We start from the raw sequence: 19,049 nt of genomic DNA, 5'->3' as shown, positions 1-19,049 counted from the left end.
GTCTCTAACTTACTTGGGGGTGACTATCACTTGGAACAGAGGTTAACAGTTCAACAAAATTTCTGGAGATGATCATTCCATGGTAAAGGGCAGGACCTAAGAATCTATATTGTTATCATGTGGCTCAGGTAATTCTCATCCTTGGGCAAATTTGGGAATTGCTACTCTAAAATAAACATCAGATTTTGTCATTATCCACCTAAAATTAAAATCTCTTTAGTGACTCTCCATGGCCTACAGTAGTGATTCTCAACTCAACCTTAGGTGCTTACCTAGGAAGTATTTAGAAATCTGGATGCTAGGCTGTTCCCCAAACCCACTAAAAACTCTAGGGGAGGGACCCACCCACTGGCGAATTTTTCAAAGCTCCCCAGTTGCAGCCAATGTTAAGAACCACTGGGAATGATCAAACCTGAGCTGCTTAACCTAGATTAGAAAACCCAACTGTGAAAGGCCCCTGCCTGCGTTCCTAGCCCTATTTTGCGTTGTATTTTTGCCTGTGCATACTACACTCCAACCTCACTGAACTACCTGTAATTCCCAAACCTATGGTACAGTCATGCCTCTGGGCCTTTCTACAGGTTGTGCTCTCTGAATGGCAGTTATTCATCCCTAAGGACTGAATTACCACTTAGCTCCTTCGCCTTTAGAGTAATTTTAGATTTCCTTCACACACCTGCCCAGACAGAGTAATTCATTCTCTTTTCTGTGCTAATACCATGCCTCTTTGTGTAGAACTCTATTACTATACTTATTACATTATACAGCTGATTCTTGAACAACGTGGGTTTGAACTGTGCAGGTCCACTTAACAGGCAGATTTTTTTTCAATACAGAACAGTACTGTATTTTCCTTAACATTTTTTTTCTCTTATTGTAAGAATACGATATATAACATATAAAACATACAAAATATGTGTTAATCAACCATTTGTTATTGGTAAGGTGGAATTCTGGTCAATAATTAAATTTTTGGGGGAGTCAAAAATTATACACGGATCTTTAATGGCAGGGCATGAGGTGTGTGTGTGGAGATGTCAGTGTCCCTAACCCCCACGTTGTTCAAAGATCAACTGTAGTAATGGGTTACAATTATTATATCTTGAGAATGAAAACTAAGGCTGGTTTAGTTTTATATCCCTAGCACCTAGCTAAGGGCCAGGAATATGGTAGGCAGCTAGTAACATTTTTGACTTAGTGAAAGTAGTATAAAAGAAGAAAAAAAAGAAGAAAATAAAAATGAGCAGGAATATTATTACTTTCTTTAAAAATCTGAATTAATATAATCTAACATTAAAATCTTAATTAGAAAAGAACTTTAAGCTGTGAGTTTCATCTGGAGAAATATGCGTGAAGGCACTAAGAGAGAAATAAACCCTTTCCTTAATTCAGTAACATAATTTGGTCCACAAATTCATTCCAAGGAGTTGAAATAGTCCTGTTTCTGTGTCTAAGGCATTTTTTGAACTGAGGTAAAATTCACCTAACTTAAAAATTACATTTTTATTTTTTTTAAATAATCATTTTAAAGTGTATTTTAGTGAATTCACAATGTTATACAACCACCATCTAGATTAAGCTCTAAAATGATTTTCCTCCCCTCAAAAGAAACCCTGCTACAAACATTGGGGTACATGTGCCCCTATGAATCAGCACTTTCAACAATAGCCAAATTATGGAAAGAGCCTAAATGTCCATCAACTGATGAATGGATAAAGAAGATGTGGTTTATATATACAATGGAATACTACTTGGCAATGAGAAAGAATGAAATCCTGCCATTTGCAGCAACGTGGATGGAACTGGAAGGTATTATGCTGAGTGAAATAAGTCAGTCAGAGAAGGACAGATATGAGTTTTCACTCATATGTGAATCTTGAGAAACTTAACAGAAGACCATGGGGAAAGGGAAGGGGAAAAAAAAATTGCAAACAAAGAGGGAGGGAGGCAAACCATAAAAGACTCTTAAATACAGAGAACAAACTGAGGGTTGATGGGGGTGGGTGGGGGGCAGGGGAAAATGGGTGATGGGCATTGCAGAGGGCACTTGTTAGGATGAGCACTGGGTGTTGTTATGTAAGCGATGAACCGTGGAAATCTACCCCAAAAACCAAGAGCACACTTTATACACTATATGTTAGATAATTTTACAATAAATTATATTAAAAAAAGGAATAAAAAAAAGAAACCCTATACTCAAGCAGTGAGTCACTCCCCATTTTCCTCCTAGCCCCTGAAAACCACCAGGAACATTAACTTTTAAGTTACACTAAGGTATTTAAAAGATATAAAGCAGGTATTTAAAAAGGTCTAGGTTCTAGATAGCTGTACAATTGTTTCTAGTCACACAGAAAAGAGTACAAATATAGTTTTTTTCAGTATCTCAAAAACTCCAATGTTTTATTAACCATTTTATGTACACTGATATCGTCTTGAAAACTAATAAAAACATGTCCAAAGCTTCTTATATAGTCACTGTACAAATGCTCATGTATGTTTTCTACATTAATAATGAAGATGAAAATGACACAATAGTTACAGCTACATAAAAATATATACAAGGACTTAAGACACATTTGATATTATTTGGTTTACAACATGTGTAGATACTACACAAAAAAGTGAGGATATAATTTGCAGAAAAGTAAAATGTGACCAAAATCACTTTTCTTCTTAAAATTTAAAAATAAAATTCCTGACAACAGCAATTACTAATTTACAGCCAAATCTTAGACTAAGTCAAATTAGCCAGGGTTAGACATAAGTTAAGTTAAACATTTTGTATTTAAAAAAATAAGTTTTTCAGTTTAAAAAACATACATTTCATAACATTTTCTCAAAATTAATTAAGAATGGTTTATCCATGTCCTTCCAGATTCTGGAAACACATTAGAAAAAGTGAATATTGAACAGCTGATTCTTTGGAAAGCTGCACCCAAGTACCCCTTTTATTAGGTTGTGACATCAGCTAAGAGGGCCTTTATTAGGTCTGGAAGGCAAGGAGCTGGAGCTCAGGTACAAATCTACTTATGCTCAAAGAGAGAAAGGCCATGAGAAGGGAGCTAGACAACCCAGGATAGTAGTGGCACTTGGATGTGGAGTTACCATAGTGGGTCAGAGACAGGCTGGTGTATCATCCTTTGGCTCAGGTGCTATAGGAACCAATCCCTATTCAATACACATATGTATTTTTTAGAGTAATCTCTATGCCCGACATGGGGCTTGAACTCACAACCCTGAGATCAAGACTCACATGTTCTCCCAACTGAGCCAGCCATGTGCCCCCCTGCTCAATATTAAATGAGAACAGAAATATTTCAAAGTGTGCTTACCAAAAACAGATTATGTACCTTCATATTACAAAGCATAGAAGGAGACATTGATTTTTAAAAAGTGAGCTAAAAAGTTATGAGGTATCTCCTTACTTCATCTTAAAACTAACCCAAGAAATAGACGTTTAAAAAATTCTTTAACTATTAAAATGTTTAAAAGGCACTTGAAATATTGCTTTCCAATCCAACTCAAATATACCGTCAATTAATTTTGGACATAAAAAAAGCGCATAATTTTGGTGCAATTTTTCTTGTAATTCAGTGATACTTTCCATCTACAGGGCTGAAAGTTTTGAGGGATAGAGCCCCAACATTCTGCTACCTGAAAGTGCTTTTAGCGTAGAAACAGGAAGGGCGTTAATGATTTGCTCTCTCAGTGACAACATCCTGTAGTCGTTTAAGCAAAACATCATCATTTTCTTGACAGAGGCGTTTGGCAGGTGATTCTGCATCACCATCGATGGCTATTGCTCGCTTCTTGGTTCTCTGTTCACCCTGTCTTATCATATTGTTGATATCTTTCAAACTCTGCAAAAATAGAGGACATGTGTGAGTAAAAGGGGAAAAAAAAAAAAAGAACTAAGTAACTGCTTTTTCCTGCACTCTACCCAAAGCTGAACACTAGGGTAGAGATTATCTTTTGAATCTAGGCCAACCTACTAAGAGTGATTAGATCTAATCTTTTCATGGTTTTAAAAACTGGATTTAGGGGCGCCTGGGTGGCACAGTCGGTTAAGCATCCGACTTCAGCCAGGTCACGATCTCGCGGTCCGTGAGTTCGAGCCCCACGTCGGGCTCTGGGCTGATGGCTCAGAGCCTGGAGCCTGTTTCCGATTCTGTGTCTCCCTCTCTCTCTGCCCCTCCCCCGTTCATGCTCTGTCTCTCTCTGTCCCAAAAATAAATAATAAACGTTGAAAAAAAAAAAAATTAAAAAAAAAAAAAAAAAAACTGGATTTACCTTACAGCAGTAGTACTCAAAGACACTGGACCAGATGCAGAAATATCAAGGAGCTTACTAGGAATGCAAACTCTCAAGCCTCACCCTAACACCTACTGAATCAGACACTCTAGGGATGGAGTTCAGCAATCTATGTTTAACCAAGCCCTCCAGGTGATTCTGAGCTCCCTTGACATTTGAAATCCTCTTCCTAGAGCAATGCTTTTTAAGCTTTAATGTGCTTACTAATCATCTGCAGATCTTGTTAAAATGCAGATTCAGATTCAGCAGGGCTGGCATGAGGCTTGAGATCAAGCATTTTTTAAGTTTATTTTTTAATTTTTTTTTTTTTTGACAGAGAAAGAGCGAGAGAGAGAGAGAGCACATGCACGTGTGAGCAGGGGAGGGGGTAGAGGGAGAGAATCTCAAGCAGGCTCCACACTGAGTGTGCTCCGTACTGAGGTGTGGGGCTCAATCCCAAGACCCTGGGGTCATGACCTGAGCCGAAATCAAGAGTTGTTCAACTGACGAGCCACCCAAGTGCCCCAAGATCCTGCATTTTTAATATGTTCCCAGGTGATGCTGATGTTGAAGGTCTATAAACTATATTGAGTAGAAAGGCCTTAGAGTAGTGGCTCCTGAAAGCTGTGGATCATAACTGTCTAGAGAACCTGACTGGCAGAGCTTTGGGATTCAGTAGGTCTATTGAACAGATCCGTGTTCAACAAGGTCCCCCAGGTGATTCTGGTCTATGGTTTTGAAATCATTGCCTTAGAAGTCAGGTGGTCCCATCTTTGATTTCATTTAAGAATCTCTTCTAAACATCCTTGTAGGAAATCAACTTCTATGAAGAGGAAATGCAAATCTGTGAGGTATTCTATCTCAAGTGAGGTTGACTTCTGGAGACATACTAAACATATTTGCTTGATAGCCTTTCAAGTATCTGAAAACATCTATCATATAACTGTCACATATTCATCACTGTATGGGAGTTAAGATGAGGATAACCACAGAACTGTTTGCATAAATAAGAGAAGGCCTCTGTTTTTAGACTTTTCACTATCCCATCACCAAAGGAACTTCCACTTTGAAAGCTTTTCTTTAAAGTCAATATTCCTCGTGTCTGACCACCTGCCTTACTGGTCCCTTCTCAAGATCGTATTTAAGCAGGGTGACACATTGGACTCTTGCAGTGAACTTCCCTAGTATCACAACAATAGTAATGGATTAAGCTACTGAAGCAGTTGAATACACTGCTCTTAATCACAGGAAACTTGCCACAGTAACAGTTCATATTATTTAAAAAATTTTTTAAAATGTTTATTCATTTTTGAGAGAGAAAGAGACAGAGTGTGAGTGGGGGAGGAGCAGAGAGAGGGAGACACACAACTCGAACTCACGAACAGTGAGATCATGACCTGAGTATCCATAAACCTCATGTGTATATTGCTATCACGGTATTTGTGATATTCTGACAAAACTACCTTCTTATTCATCTATTTTCCTGCCTGGTTGTGGATTCAGATCAAGGCAGGGAATGGATTTTCTTTTTTTTCAATTCACTGCAGCAATCCAACCCCTATATTAATTACAAAGAAATGCTTTATAAAGCCCTGCTGACATGAAGTGTAAAGAACAGTCTGAGTCAAAAGTGAAGACCAATATTGTGGGTTTACGTGTTTTAAAAAATTAAAAAATATTTATTTTTGAGAGAAAGAGAGAGAGATAGCGTGAGTGGGGGAAGGGCAGAGAGAGAGGGAGACACAGAATCCAAAGTAGGCTCCAGGCTCTGAGCTGTCAGCACAGAGGCTGATGTGGGGCTTGAACTCATGAACCATGAGATCATGACATTTGCCGAAGTCAGACGCTCAACTGACTGAGCCACCCACGTGCCCCAACTCATATTTATTACTAGTAATTTTGCAGACAGAGCAAGATTAAAGATTTTTTTTTTTTTTTTTTTTTTTTTATTTTTGGGACAGAGAGAGACAGAGCATGAACGGGGGAGGGGCAGAGAGAGAGGGAGACACAGAATCGGAAACAGGCTCCAGGCTCTGAGCCATCAGCCCAGAGCCCGACGCGGGGCTCGAACTCACGGAGCGCGAGATCGTGACCTGGCTGAAGTCGGACGCTTAACCGACTGCGCCACCCAGGCGCCCCAAGATTAAAGATTATTAACTGGCAATATGAAATCCAATTTTTAACACAAGTACATAGATTGTTGTAACACCTTACCTTAGAAGGGCTGCCATTGAACTTATATAGCAGAGCACTCCTTGGTGTAAGGCCTGATGCATTCTTGTGTGGGGAAACATAAATGGAGTGCTGCTGGGAAATGCGGCGTGGTGAGCCTGGTTGTTGCTTAATATGTGGAAAAGGAGAAAGTGGTGGAGCTTCCATCTGAAATAATCCAAAAGTAAATTTTTGTATGATAAAAGTTCTTTTTTGAATCCCACCATATTTCTATTCCTTTATTTTTTTTAAGTAGGCTCTGTGCCCAACATGGGGCTTGAACTCACAAACCCAAGATCAAGAGTTGCATGTTCTACCAACTGAGCTAGGTAGGTGCCCCCATATTTTTATTCTTATTGGCATTTCTTATGTGTCAGCTACACCATAAGAATCTATTAATGGCTGAAAAAAAGCAAAGACATGGTCCATTACCCCTTGTTTTTCAAGAGTTACTAACAGATAAACTAAAATTTATTTTCCTGCATCTTTCAGGAAATACTGAAGAATTCTGAGACACCCAGAAGTGGTAATAAGCCAGGAGTATAGTATAGTATATAGGAATAAGCCAGAAAGGAGAGGCAAAGAGTAATCAATATTCTAACACAATGATAATCTTTCTATATACATAACATACACCTCCTGCCCCATAACCAAAGCCATAGCAGAGAGAATAAAAGAGAGACAGAACTCTATGAGCCAGAAGGATGGGTCCATCATGGAACAAATTTGTTAGTGAAATGATTAAGACTTTATACTAAAATGCAAATTATTTAGAAATAGAATTAGGGAAGCAGGGTCTGCACTTTCCTTTAATAGTCTCGACAATGTTTCCATTCTAGGAATAAATAGAGATGGTTCCTTAATTAATAATTTCATCATCTTCAACTGAAGCTAATAAAACTAGTTTCAATTGGCTCATGACAGACATATTCATGATAGGGGGAGGTGGACCTGATGGGAGTTGAATGAATAGTCATGGCCTCTGAGAATAGTCACAGACCGCATTCCTTGAAATGTAAAGGGAGACACAAAATACACATAGATGGCTACTGGCTAGATGCAGTTTCACTTGGTTCCTCTTACAACTAAAGTCTGCTCTCCTGGGAACCAACCTCAGCTTATACACTGATGATGTTTTCACAGGCCTGCTAGTACTGCCAAATCTGCATTAAAATGTCTTAGTGTTGCCTCTACTAATGATTCAGGCCTATTTATTTCCTTTTCTCTTTATCTTGAGAAAACCACTTATCTCATATATACATATTACAACAGAAATTAAAATTAAGAGAAAAAATTAGCAGAATTGTTTTCTTTTTTCCACATTCTCATCTAGTAGTTGCCCATATGTTAACATAATTTCCAGCAACATAATCATAATACGGATAAAATTTCCCTGATTTCTTCTGGTCTGTGTTGTATGATAGTTTTAATCATTCTCTAATTAATTACTGGTATTTTTTTTCTCCTATAAAATGCATCAGTGACACTTTAACTCTGAAACACTTATCTAATAAACTTATAGTAATCTAACTATGACTATGAATATTCATATCATAGTAAAATATAAAACATACCACATGGTCCTGATTTGACAAGTCATATCTCAGTGCAAATGACTTCACTCTTCCTACATATATTGTATTATAAAATTTGATAAGATCACCTCTTTCCTCTTTCACTGGTCCACTAGAACAGTCAGGTGTTTTTGTAGCATCTTCCAATTCTGTTAAAAGATTCAGGGTTATGACAGATGTATTATAATACACAAAGTGGTGATCTGAATCACAACTCTATGATATAAAAACAAAATCAGAGGCGCCTGGGTGGCTCAGTCAAACATCTGACTCTTGATCTCAGCTCAGATCTTTTTTGTTTTTTTTAGTTCATTTATTTATTTAGAGAGACAGCAGAGCCTGATGTGAGGCTTGAACTTACAAACCATGAGATCATGACCTGAGCTGAAATCAAGAGTTCTATGCTTAACTGACTGAGCCACCCAGGTGATCCTCAGCTCAAGTCTGAATCTCAGGGTCGTGAGTTCAAGTCCTGCATTGGGCTCCATGCTGGATTTGGAACCAATTTAAGGGGGAAAAAAAGGAAACACAAATCTTTATATAAAGCAATTAATGTTTTTAGAAAATGTTTGAAACCCATCTATATTATGTATAAATTAAATTGGAAACTTGAGAAATACAAATACATGTACTTAGGCTAATACTCTTTTTTTTTTAATTTTTTAAATGTTTATTTTTGAGAGACAGCAAGAGACAGAGTGTGAGTAGGGGAGGGACAGAGAGAGAAGGAGACAGAGTCCAAAGCAGGCTTCAGGTTCTGAGCCTGATGTGGGGCTCAAACTCAAACCAGGAGATCATAACTTGAGCCAAAGTCGGAAGCTTAACCGACTGAGCCATCCAGGCACCCCAAGGCTAATACTCTTTTCTCTAGATACTATTTCAGCAAGAATTTTTTCACAATGATACTTTTTAAGTTTATTGATTTATTTATTATGTATTGGCGGAGGGGGGGAGAGAGAGAGAGAGAGAGAGAGAGAGAGAGAGAGAGAATCCCAAGCAGGCCCCATGCTGTCAGCATAAAGCCCAACGCAGGGCCTGAACTCATGAGCCACAAGATCATGACCTGAGCTGAAATCAAGGGTCGGACGCTTAACTGGCTGAGCCACCCAGGCCCTTCTTCTCAAATTTTTTATGCACAGTCCCCTTTCCCTGTAACACCTACTACCATCCTAATAAATGCTATTCCAAGCCATATTGGCTTTGTATCAGCTGTTGTAGGTTATTCTCACTACATGGATCAGTCAAAATTATTTAAGGTCCTCCTTTGATTAGAAATTTCTGGACACAGAGACTATACACAGTCTTCAGATTTGTGTGTCATTCCAATTCTCGTCATTAATATTTACATAAAGTAATGGGCTCTATTTATTTTGAAGGAACCAAACATTTAAAACTCTCTGGGACCTTGGTGGGATGCCTGGCTGGCTCAGTCAGCAGAGCATGTAACTCTTACTCTGGTGGTTGTGAGTTCAAGCCCTATGTTGGGTGTGGAACCTACTTAAAAAAACAAAAAACAAACAAACAGTGATATTTTGGCAGTTTCTTGTGAACTCTAAAAGGCATGACCATAATATAAAAACAAGTAAAACTGTGCTCTATTTTTATCTTCATTGTCTATCTGGTGATTTTAAGATGGGCATAATGTGAAATAAAGTTACCTGATTTTCAATATGCAGTTACCAATATTATATATCTCATATGAAAACAGAATTTTCGTCTCATGAGAGAATTTGCTTTTACTGTTTTCTTTTAATGTGACCTACTCAACATTTCAAGTATTTTGTTTTTATTATGTTTAATCTCTACACCCAACATGGGGCTTGAACTCACGACCCTGAGGTCAAAAGTCACACACTCTTCCGACAGAGCCAGCCAGGCACCCAACAACATTTAAAGTATTGCAAATAAGGAATATGGCCTTAGACAAATTAGCGTGAAAAAGAAAAAGAAAAAAAAATTTAAAGAGAAATATTCATTAATAAAAAACCATAAATTTTACACTGCTTAAAAAATGATAGGGGTGTATGGGTGGCTCAGTTGGTCGACTGTCTGACTCCGAGTTTCCACTCAGGTCATGATCTCATGGTTCATGGAATTAAACCGTGCATTGGGCTCTTACTGACAGCATGGAGCCTACTTGGGATTCTCTCTCTGTCCCTCCCCCACTCATGCTCGCTCTCTCAAAAAAAAATAAGTAAATAAATAAAAATAAAAAAAACTTAAGTAACAGCTGTTACTTACTGAGGTCTTACTATAAGCAGGTCTTGTGTTAAACATGATACTTACATCATTCTTTGTAATCCTTAAAACAAGTCTCTGAGGAAGTACTGTAAACTTGTCAGTGTACCATTATACACTTGAGTATTATATTTGTTACTGAGATTAAGCTGTAATCTGGGTCTCTCAAGTGTTCTAGTCAATAATGCCAGTCTAGGGTGGTCTGCTCACATAATGGTGAAGAATTGGTATTTTGATCAGGAAGCTCATTCCCAACAGGTAGCTATTATAAGAGTTTCTGTTAGGTTTATCTTAATCAAAGGCCAATGCTTTGCTAATTAACATACTCAATGTAAGAAATGGGTTTTTATTCATTAAAAAAGGGGGGGGGGTAGGCACGCCTGGATGACTCAGTCGATTGAGTCTGACTTTGGCTCAGGTCACAATCTCATGGTTCGTGAGTTTGAGCCCCACAATGGGCTCTGTGCTGACAGCTCAGAGCTTGGAGCCTGCTTCGGATTCTGAGTCTCCCTCTCTCTCTGCCCCTCCCCCACTTGTGCTCTTTCTCTCTTAAAAATAAACATTAAAAAAAAAATTCAAGGGGCGCCTGGGGGGCTCAGTTGGTTAAGCGGCCAACTTTGGCTCAGGTCATGATCTCACCATTTGTGAGCCGGAGCCCTGCGTCAGGCTGTGTGCGGACAGCTTGGAGCCTGGAGGCTGCTTCGGATTCTGTGTCTCCCTCTCTCTTGGCCCCTCCCCTGCTCACACTCTGTCTCTCTCTTTCTCAAAAATAAACAAACATTAAAAAGCAATTTAAAAATTTAAGAATCTGGTTTTTATTGATGAAAATGGTGACTGTTATGAAAGCCTAATGCTTAAAGTTGGTGCATGCTGGGGAAATTAGAAGTACCTAAATAGACTGGTTAACATATTTGAGACACTGTCCACAACATCATGATACAGATGAGTGATTCACTGAAGTCTGTGGAGCTCTACTATTATGGATGATAATGAAGACCAGCCCTGAACTCTGATGCATGTCATTTGCTTGATCCTGGCTTTAAGGCTAACAGAGTCCTGAATCTGGAATCTTGGCACCTGCTTCAAGTGAACCTTTAATGTGTGAGGTGGTGGTTGGACAGCTGGGTGTTTGGACAACCTATATAGGATGCATAAACTATTTGTGCTTTCTAAATAGTAATCATTTTATACCTAATTAAGAATTTTATAGAACCAGAATTGTTCTTCACTATGTGGTATTCTTTGTTATGTTTAAGTCATAGCAACCAACCATAGCTGGAGAAACTTTAACATACCTTATCTGAATATAAACTTGCCTGACTGTATCCTCCACTGTAACTTTTTCCTTTTTGGTGCCAGAATTCCTGAGTCCATTATCACTGGATACTTGTGCAGCTCTGTGCCATCACCATTGGATAAAATCTTAAAAATGGTTGTTTGCTTGCTAATAAATATCTAGTTAATAAATGTATATACAACAGAAATTGATTTGAAACCTTTAGGTTGTAGAGAGTAGCTAACCTTCATTGACCTCAAATTTCATTTGCAGATACTGTATCTATTGAACTTCACTGCTCCTTGTATGCCAGATACTTGCTAGTAGTTACTTTGTTTCTCATAGAGAACATTATTTTCCAGCTAACCTCTGGTGCCTGTTTGTCTCTACCCCCACCCCACATGCCTGGTTTTGTATGGACAGAAAAACCACCTGGGACAGATGAGCAACATGTGTTACAAAAATAGAAAGGCTGTGTGTGTGTGTGTGTGTGTGTATGTGTGTATTTTATACACACGTTTGTAGTTGATGTATATGTACGTATATATAATATATATGCATTTTTTCAGTTTTACTGTCTAATACACTTCCATTGCCTTGAAAAGGCTCAGGAATAATATATCTATGTAAAAAGAATTGAGCTTGGCTTATGTATCCTTAAATAGGGCAGATTCTAGGGCATTGTTATTAAAAAATTTTTTGCTGAGTAAGATCTTAAAAGTTCAGATCCCAATAAACACCATAATGATCACGGATATCTACGTGATTAAAAAAAGAGTCCTTGACTCTGGCAATTTTCTCTAAGAATTTATCCTAAGGATACGGATCAAAGATTAAGCTACAGTGATGTTCCTCACAAAGCTATGTATAATGGTTAATAATCTAAATGTCCCACACTGTAGAATACATCACAGTACATGTGTTACACATGTACACGTTAAGTAATGGGAAGATGAGACAAGGAAAAGATGGGCAGAAGAAGCATTTTTACAGCTTATCAACATAGGAATAATTACCTTGACAATATGAATAATTGATTTTCCTTTCTTTGAAAAAAATTTCCTAGTGCCTCAAGTCTTACATATCATGATGGTAACAACAGGATGGCAGCTTTGTTGGTGGTGGAAGAATACTTATATACTTATTAATGAACAAGACATTTCCTTAATTGTCACCCCAGGCAGATCACTGACAGCTACCTTACTTCCCCTGTAATTCAGATTTATTTTTAAAATTTATTAAGAGCCTTTTATGTGTTTTATTAATGTTGTAAGTATACTACAAAACTTTTTTAAAACAAAAAAATTTTTTTAATGTTTATTCATTTTTGAAAGAGAGAGAGAGACAGAGCACAAGTAGGGGTGGGGCGGAGAGAGAGGGGGACGCAGAATCTGAAGCAGGCTCCAGGCTCTGAGCGGTCAGCAAAGAGCCCGACGCGGGGCTCGAACTCATGAACGGTGAGATCATGACATGAGCCGAAGCCGGACACTCAACCGACTGAGCCACTCAGGCGCCCCACAAAACTTCTTCTAAAGCACAATTAATAGGGGAAAAATGGTTTCAACTCACAACCTCTTTGGATGGAGGCATCTGACTCATACTTATCTCAAACTTGTTTCTTCCCAAATGCTTTCACATATGCATTATCCATTCCACTTACATCACTAACTCCATGCTGCCTGACATCCACTGCATTATGTACCATGTAATCAAAGGTATATTACATATAGAATATTAAATTGGGCAACTTACCATAATCTGTCATTTCAAAATCACCATTTATGTTTTTATTGTATGCCACAACTTCTTTTGGAATACTTTTCAACAGTACACTTCTATAGACCTACAGGTTAGAGTGGAAAAAGACTGCTAAGTCATAAAGATGCACAGTTTAAGCAAAACCAAAATAAGAATAGAATATCATGCCAGTTAAAAGGTATTTGTCTGTATTGGTGATAATCGAGGGCAAAATGTTACTAGGCTGGTAAATATAGATTATAGCAACTATCTTAGTAGAGGGGATATGGAAACAGAGCCTACCACCTAATACTGCCACTGTAGTTTACAAAAACTAAACACTGATGAGCAGGTTTTGCCAAATAAAAGCAACTTCAAATATCTGAGCTTGTTCTTCCTTTTAATTCCTTGCATAAGAATCATTTGATCTCATTAAGGCTTGTTTTCCTACTCCCATCCCATTCCCATCTCCTTTCAGATGGTCACATGAAAATCTGTTTCCCTTCCTTCTTCTAAATTCTTTCCTACCTCCAAGACAGCTGAAAGGCATAATCCATTTCCCCTCATCCTATGGGTGGTAGGTATGAGAGGATATTTAGGAAGCTATGGCTCGGTCCATTTTGGACCCACACTAACTTCACCTTAATGATCTTTAGGGATAATCTGGACCTTTCTAGAATCTGTTCCTGAAGGATTTTTCTGAAGAGGTCCAGACACTCTTAGCCTATCAAAGGATATAGCAAATGCTTGTACTTGGCTCTTCCATGTATTTTAGAGCTTAAAGAAGTGAAACTCTATGTGGGGCTCTCTTAGAAGGGGTTGTGACTACCAGTACTTAAGCATGGGATATCTGAGTAGCTACATCACATCACATCTCTCTTCCTAAGATGGCAGATCACCAAGGCTAGAAAAGAGGTCATTATGCTCCCTAGAGCTCAGCAACTAAGCTCCTGAGTGGTCAAAGCCTTAAGGTAGCCCAACTTTATGTTCTTCAGCTGTAATAATAACAATACAGAATAGTCATTAAATACTTACTATGTGTCCGGCCACTAGGCTAGCATTTTATATTTCCATGACTGAAAGGTTTTATAGGATTTTTACCATGGCTATTATAAAATGACATTATCAAATATGCTTGGTATCTATTTAAAGATTCAAACATTAAGATTCTTAGTAGGTGGCAAATGAAGCTAGACTTGAGCTAATAAATCCTCAAATTTCACGGGATTTTAAACATCATTAGAGAATCAAGTCCCACACAATTAGAGAATATTATTATTATTATTTAAATTTATTTTTTTGGTAATCTCTACACCCAACATGGGACTCAAATTCATGACCCCTGAGATCAAGAGTCACGTGCTCTTCTGAGCCAGCCAGGCATTATTATAGATGATTTTCATTAGATTATTTATTTTAAAGTTTACTTATTTTGAGAGAGAGAGTGCGTGTGCAAGTGGGGAATGGGCAGAGGGTAAGAAAGAGAAAAAGGCAGAGAGAGAAAATCCGAAGCAGGCTCTGCACTGTCAGTGCAAAGCCAGATGCGAGGCTTCCACAACCCTGGGATCATGACCTGAGGTGAAATCAACAATTGGACACTCAACCAACTGAGCCATCCAGGCACCCCTAGATTTTTTATTAAAGTAGGCTCCGTATTATTACGTGGGGCTTGAAATTCACCACCCTGAGATCAAGAATCTTATGCTCTATAGATTGAGCCACCCAGGCACTTCCCTTCATTAGATTTTTTGTGAAAAATGTCCCACTCAACAAATGAACAAATAAATGGAATAGGAAAACACATGACAAATATATGCAAATATATTGATTAGTATATAAACAGCCAATTTCCTGGCTTTTACTGAAATTTTCTTTAGAGTTTAATGATATCCACTAAACCAAAAAATCTAAAGTACAGTAAAACTATAAAAGAAGTTTACCTTTTCTATGACTTGTCAACAGAGAACTAGTACAAATCTATTTTTGGACGGGAGGAAAAATGTTACTCACATGACTGTTTGCCTGGGGCTGATTCCTATAACTTTTCATTATTTCTTGAAAAGTTCTTTCTTCTTTTGTTACCTAAGGAAAAGTAAATTCTGCATTTATCAGTTGCTTTTAAAAGAAAAATGGCTCTGAACAAAAGCTTCAATTATAGGTTGGCAGTGAGAGCAGTCCTGCAGAAAGTCATTAACCCCAGGCCAGTCCATGACTAAAAACCACTACCATTTATGATTTTTACTACCTTTAAAGTTCAAGCTTTGTGGCCTGTGGGGACTCAGCTAATAGCTTCATTAATCAAAAGCACTGAGATTGCTATGGTATAACTTTACTGAAAATACATTTCTTTTTATAAAAAGAATGATACCAGAAAACTCCAATCTGCTGTATCCCCTGCAGTCTCTGATTTTACTGACTTTTAAAGTACCCTCTTAAAAGTAAAGTAGCCACTTACTAAAGGATAAAAAATGTCTTATGGTGATTCACAAGAAAACTGAACAATTATTACAGGATTAGGTTTTTAATATTTTAGGACAGACTATATGGTTTCTAATGCTTAGACAGAAAAGTTATGGTGGTGGCCAAAAGGAAGGAAATGAATTGGTGATCCATAACAGTATCCCTTCCAGTTATTATAAAATTTACTTAAATTACTCCTTCTCTCTGCTTTACTGTCCGTTAGCACTAAACCTGTTCTTCCATAATGATGAGCTAAAAATGGCAAAGCCTGAACTCTGAGAGTTCCATGGAAAACACAAAATATTAGGTAATAACATTTATTAATCTCTATTTTGTATAGAGATCTTAAAGGCATTGTGAGAGAGGAGTCAAAAGGAGTTTGAAAACATGTCCTCTGCCTCAAAAAGCTTAAGAATTAGGTCTTAACTACGTACATCTGCTAGTACTGCCAGTGTGGTCAATATGGTTCAGACCAAAGTTATAGATGATTGTTTCAGGTATATCAGAATTTTAAAAAGCAAGTAAGATATACTATTTTATGAATGAAAGCATGTTGTAGCACCTAGAAAGTAAAGTGCTTTTCTGAGGTGGTGCAAAAAATCACTGGAAAGCAGTATATTAGAGAAGCTATTTTATGAAGTATGAGTTCATTAAATTATGAAATAAGAAATCCTAGGGTGCCATTTGTTAATTGTATAACTGACCAAGTTACTTTCAGCTCTGGGCCTCAATTACTACCTACAACATAATGATCATTTTATTGTAAAGTATTAGATGAGAGGGGTCACAGCGATGGCGGTAAAAATGATGTTCACATTAACAGTATGGAGAACCATTTATACAAATGGTCTCTAAGACCTTTTCCAATTTCTTTACAACCAATGTATTCTTACGATGTGGGAAAGCTGATTATTACAAAATGAAATGGAGAGTCCAGAGAATAGATGCAGTAGCTGGAATTTACTACTTAACAATAGTGGGCATTTGAACAAACTAACAATTAAGTGCAAAAGATTTTCACTTTGTGCTTCAAAAATGGGTAACTAGGGCAAAGAGCTTCCCCCAACTTATACATTACCTTTGCCATGATGTAAAAGGCACAAAGAAGCAGCTGATCCAAATGTCGGTCTTTCATTAGATCAGGGCAATGAACTAAAGTGAATTCAAAACATGTCCATATCTTCCTTCGTAACTCATTTGAAACATCCAGTTTTAAACATAAATCTCGTAATCGTACACTTGCTAAATGATAGACCTAAGATGGAAGGTAGCACATTGATGCAAAGAAAACCAGTAAATAATTCTTCGAATTTATGTCTTACCATGAACATGGGCTTTCAGGCCAAGATTAACAAATACCTAGGCTGTTGATAAATGTATGTAAAATTACATAAAATTTCTGTTCTATAGTACTAGTTCACTGGCAGAACTAGTTTCACTAGTTTCAATTCTCTTCAGAAGACTGTCTTAAAAACTCTTTTGGAAAAGATGTCCTCTATCCTGTCATCTATGTAAAGTAAGAAACACTAAAATGCAAGATTTACTTGCATCATGATCATTATGAATACATAATTTTTCAAGTGTTCAGAAATCCCCCATACCTTTTTTTGTTCAGAAAAGATTACTAGGAAGTCTAAAATGTCAGATAATAGGGGTGCCTGGTTGACTCAGTTGGTGGAGTGTGACTCTTGATCTCGGGGTTGGGGGTTCTAGCCCCATGCTGGGTGGAGAGATTACCTGAAAGTAAAATCTTTAAAAATTTTTGATAATAAGTCAGATAATAAAGAACTAAAATGTTTGATTTCAAGAATGAGTCAGAAAGCAAAACCATTTTAAAAACCTCCCCTATATTCTACACTGTTTTTATGAGCACATAAATGGAATATTAAAGTAAATGAGATACAAGGTTTTTTGTTTTTGTTGTTTCTAAGTACATCAGAGTAAATTTAGTTCAATGCCCAAAACCTTTCATATACAACTTTTATACGAATTGATAACTAATGCAAATGACCTGAAGGTCCTGCAAGATTCTAAAATGGCTTCCAATCATCCAGGAAGCATTATGTTTTACTGTTTTAAAAACTGGTGACCCTGCTGTGGTATTCCTAAATCACACTATTCTGTTTGAACTAAGTCTTCAAATTTAAATGTTCAGGGAAAAAGAGTCAGGCATCCCTTACAGCAAATTATCTTTGGGGACGCCTGGGTGGCTCAGTTGGTTGAGCATCTGATTCTTTTTTTTTTTTATTTAAAAAAAAAATTTTTTTTTTTTTAACATTTATTGATTTTTGAGACAGAGAGAGACAGAGCATGAATGGGGGAGGGTCAGAGAGAGGGAGACACAGAATCTGAAACAGGCTCCAGGCTCTGAGCTGTCAGCACAGAGCCCGACGCGGGGCTCGAACTCACGGACCGTGAGATCATGACCTGAGCTGAAGTCGGCCGCTTAACTGACTGAGCCACCCAGGCGCCCCAAGCATCTGATTCTTGATTTTGGCTCAGGTCATGATCCCAGGGTCCTGAGATTAAGCCCAGTGTCAGGCTCTGTGCTGGGCATGAAGCCTGCTTAAGATTCTCTCTCTCCCTCTGCCCCCTCCCCCGCTCTCTCTCAAAATTAAAAAAAAAAAAAAGTATCTTTGGCAGGAAAATAATCCACAAATAAGAGTTTAAAAACAAATCATAAGCTATCCAATACACTAATCTGATAGAAAGTCAAATGGTAGACTCCAAAGCCACAAGTGATTCATTTTATAGCAAATTCATTTTTTCTGCATCCTATCCCCTTGTTTCTAGTCCATCTGGCCAAAAGATAAACAGAATCCATTTGGGTCAGTGCAGTGGGAAAGATGCCAGAACTTTACATTTGTCACAGAAAATAAAAGATAATGGCCCTAGTTAAAAAGATTAAAAATAATAAGTCATTAAGTAATATTTGTTAAGTATCCTTTACAGAGTTGATCCAATGCCTTAAAGAAACACATACTGTGGAAGTCTGATTCTGACAAAAAAATTCAGAGTACATTCTATTCAGTCCTGGAACACCAGCACCACGCTGAATTCAGCATAGATAATAGCTGCAACTTACTCAAGGAATGGTTATTTTGAATTCACTATAGATACGGACACATATGTTCTTTTTTTTTTTTAACGTTTATTTATTTTTGAGACAGAGAGAGACAAAGCATGAACGGGGGAGGGTCAGAGAGAGAGGGAGACACAGAATCTGAAACAGGCTCCAGGCTCTGAGCGGTCAGCACAGAGCC

At 37.7% G+C, this 19,049-nt stretch overlaps 1 protein-coding gene across 3 annotated transcripts in view; it reads right to left on the bottom strand.

Annotated features, from left to right (window-relative positions):
* Positions 1 to 2,369: 2,369 nt before the first annotated feature.
* Positions 2,370 to 19,049, bottom strand: part of RBL1 (RB transcriptional corepressor like 1) — a 60,726-nt gene continuing 44,046 nt past the window's right edge. For 2 of the 3 annotated variants that reach the window (XM_047068928.1, XM_047068929.1), the window contains exons 17-22: positions 16,865 to 17,041; positions 15,337 to 15,408; positions 13,342 to 13,432; positions 8,076 to 8,224; positions 6,505 to 6,669; positions 2,370 to 3,860 (exon numbers count right to left, since the gene is read on the bottom strand). In XM_047068928.1, coding sequence (XP_046924884.1) covers positions 3,690 to 3,860; positions 6,505 to 6,669; positions 8,076 to 8,224; positions 13,342 to 13,432; positions 15,337 to 15,408; positions 16,865 to 17,041 — 825 coding nt within the window. In that variant the 3' untranslated portion in view covers positions 2,370 to 3,689. Of the gene's footprint in view, positions 3,861 to 6,504; positions 6,670 to 8,075; positions 8,225 to 13,341; positions 13,433 to 15,336; positions 15,409 to 16,864; positions 17,042 to 19,049 lie in introns of those variants that run through there. The other variant, XM_047068930.1, reaches the window with a different exon arrangement.

This window comes from Lynx rufus, unplaced genomic scaffold (assembly GCF_022079265.1).
Source record: "Lynx rufus isolate CCGP_SWC_20201006 ecotype Redwood Valley unplaced genomic scaffold, mLynRuf1.p SCAF_8, whole genome shotgun sequence".
In the NCBI taxonomy this organism is placed as follows: Eukaryota; Metazoa; Chordata; class Mammalia; order Carnivora; family Felidae; genus Lynx; species Lynx rufus.
The sequence above is the reverse complement of the archived record's forward strand: the minus strand, read 5'-3'. Positions and strand labels throughout refer to the sequence as shown.